General features: G+C 57.2%; 1 protein-coding gene across 1 annotated transcript in view; it reads left to right on the top strand.

The window, feature by feature from the left end:
• Window positions 1-2074, top strand: part of CLPTM1L (CLPTM1 like) — a 26000-nt gene that overhangs the window by 3651 nt on the left and 20275 nt on the right. Inside the window, exon 6 of the mRNA XM_077749400.1 lies at window positions 165-199. Coding sequence (XP_077605526.1) covers window positions 165-199 — 35 coding nt within the window. The remainder of the gene's footprint in view (window positions 1-164; window positions 200-2074) is intronic.

Here is a 2074-nt window from a genome sequence, read left to right on the forward strand (position 1 = left end):
AGGGCTGCCGGGGTAGGAGTCATTTCTGCAAGCTCGTCTGCTGAGGCCCTGACTCCTAAGCCCTCAGGATGTGGCTGCGCTGGGCATCAGGCCTGTACAGGGGTGGTCAAGCCAGAGCCGGTCACCAGGGTGGCCCCGATCCAACATGACCGGTGTCCTTACAGGAGAGCTGGGCACAGACACGCACGGGGACGACCGGGTGAGGACACGGAGTTGGCGTCTACAGGCCAGGCAGAGGCCTCGGGAGGAGCCAGCCCCACCCACACCCAGGTCCCGGCCTCCCGGCCTCCAGGACCAGGAGAAATAAATGTCTGATGGCGAAGCCGCCTGTCTGTGGAACGCAGTTACGGCAGCCGCGGGAACTCACACAGAGCCCAGGGCCCGGCCCTCCCCCTCCCCCCAGCCCACCGGACACCTCACACGCGGGTGTCCTCACAAGCAATGATGACGGGGGTGGTCCACACCACGCGGCCCCTCCTCCGTGCCAGGCACTGCCCCGTGGGCTGATCCTTACCCTTCCTGACCACTCTGCCCACGGGCGCATCATCCTGACCACACAGAGGGCAGCACCGGGGAGCCTGCACACCTCACCTGAGAACGGGGGCCAGCTTCCGGGCTCCCCGGCTGTGGCCACCTTACTTTCTGAGAGAACACGAGGAAACCGACGTGACCCCAGAGAGGCTGCACAGGGCTGGGCGCTCACCCCCAACCGCCTCTGGCGGCTCATCTTTCTAGTATTCGTACCTAGGCGGCACCCGAGCTCCACTTTGCAACTTCCCGGACCCACCAGGGCCCTGACGGGGTGTCACTTCTACTGGATGAATCGTGCGGAGCTGCTCTCCGAGGCACAGAGACCAAGGGCCTGTCGTGCGGGTTATTCCTTGAGCTCAGAAACACTGCAAGTGCAGCACAGCAGGGGCCCGAATAACCGCAGCTCTTTATTCATGATCAGGGAACAGAAACGAGAACGACCCGAGTCAAGGACATCTCACCCATCGCACTGGCAGGACGCCACAGGTCGGACACTGCCCTCTGCCGGCAGAGCTACAGAGAAACACGCTTCCTCTTTGCCGGCGGGTTAGCAGCAGCCGGCGCCAGGGGGGAGGCGTCACCCACAGCTGGAGGAACACAGTCATCATTTGGGTCAACAATTCCCCTTCTAAGGATTATCTCAAAAACACGCTGGCAAATTAAAATATGAAAAAATGTACGTCCAAGGTCATGCATTATAGTCCGAGTTTTCACAGCTAAAAGCTAGAAACAACTCAAATGTCTATTAACAGGGAGATAGTTGAACAAATTGTTACATCCCCAAAATGGAGAAACGTGCCTGCGCAAAGATATAAGGAAGGTGTCTATTTACCGTACGGGGTTTTCTGCGGGACACCCAAAATTTTAAAACTCAATGGAACTTCTGGAAATGGACCAACAGAATGTCTGAAATGAGGAATGCACTGAGCTTAACAGCAGTTCGGACACTACAAAGTCAGTGCGCCTGGATACGCAACATGAGAAAGCGTCCAGACCTAAGCGCGGGAAGGAGGGAAAGCTGGAAAACCAGACAGAGCTTCCTCGCCATCGGAACGGCGTCAAGCTGTCTGATATACGTACAGCCGGACTCCAAAGAGGAGGCAGACCAAATACTTAAAGGCTTCTTGGCTGCAACATTTTCACATCTGATGAGACCCCGCAGTAAGGGAGTCCGGCGACGCAAGCAAGAGGAACCTCATCGTCAAATCGCTGAAAAAACCAATGTTTTTTTTAAAAATTCTAAAAACAGCCAGAGAAAACGGACACACTCTAGGCAGAGAAGCAGGACGAGGAATAAGCACCAGCCCCCGTCAGAAGCGACGCGGCCCGGGACATAACGTAACGGTGTCCTCCGGCACGCTGAGAACACGCGGGTCGGACTCTATGACTGAAAATATCTTCCAAGAAAATGAAGGCAGCCCAGAGCCCTGGAGTTCCAGCCCGTTCCTACCGCATTCCCCCAGCCACCTGCCTCCCCTCCCTTGTGACATGACAGAAGCCACCGTGTCCTTGGCCGAGGGCCCCTGGCGGGTGCAGTGTCCTG

Source organism: Crocuta crocuta, unplaced genomic scaffold (assembly GCF_008692635.1).
Source record: "Crocuta crocuta isolate KB4526 unplaced genomic scaffold, BGI_CrCroc_1.0 scaffold89, whole genome shotgun sequence".
Taxonomy (NCBI): domain Eukaryota; kingdom Metazoa; phylum Chordata; class Mammalia; order Carnivora; family Hyaenidae; genus Crocuta; species Crocuta crocuta.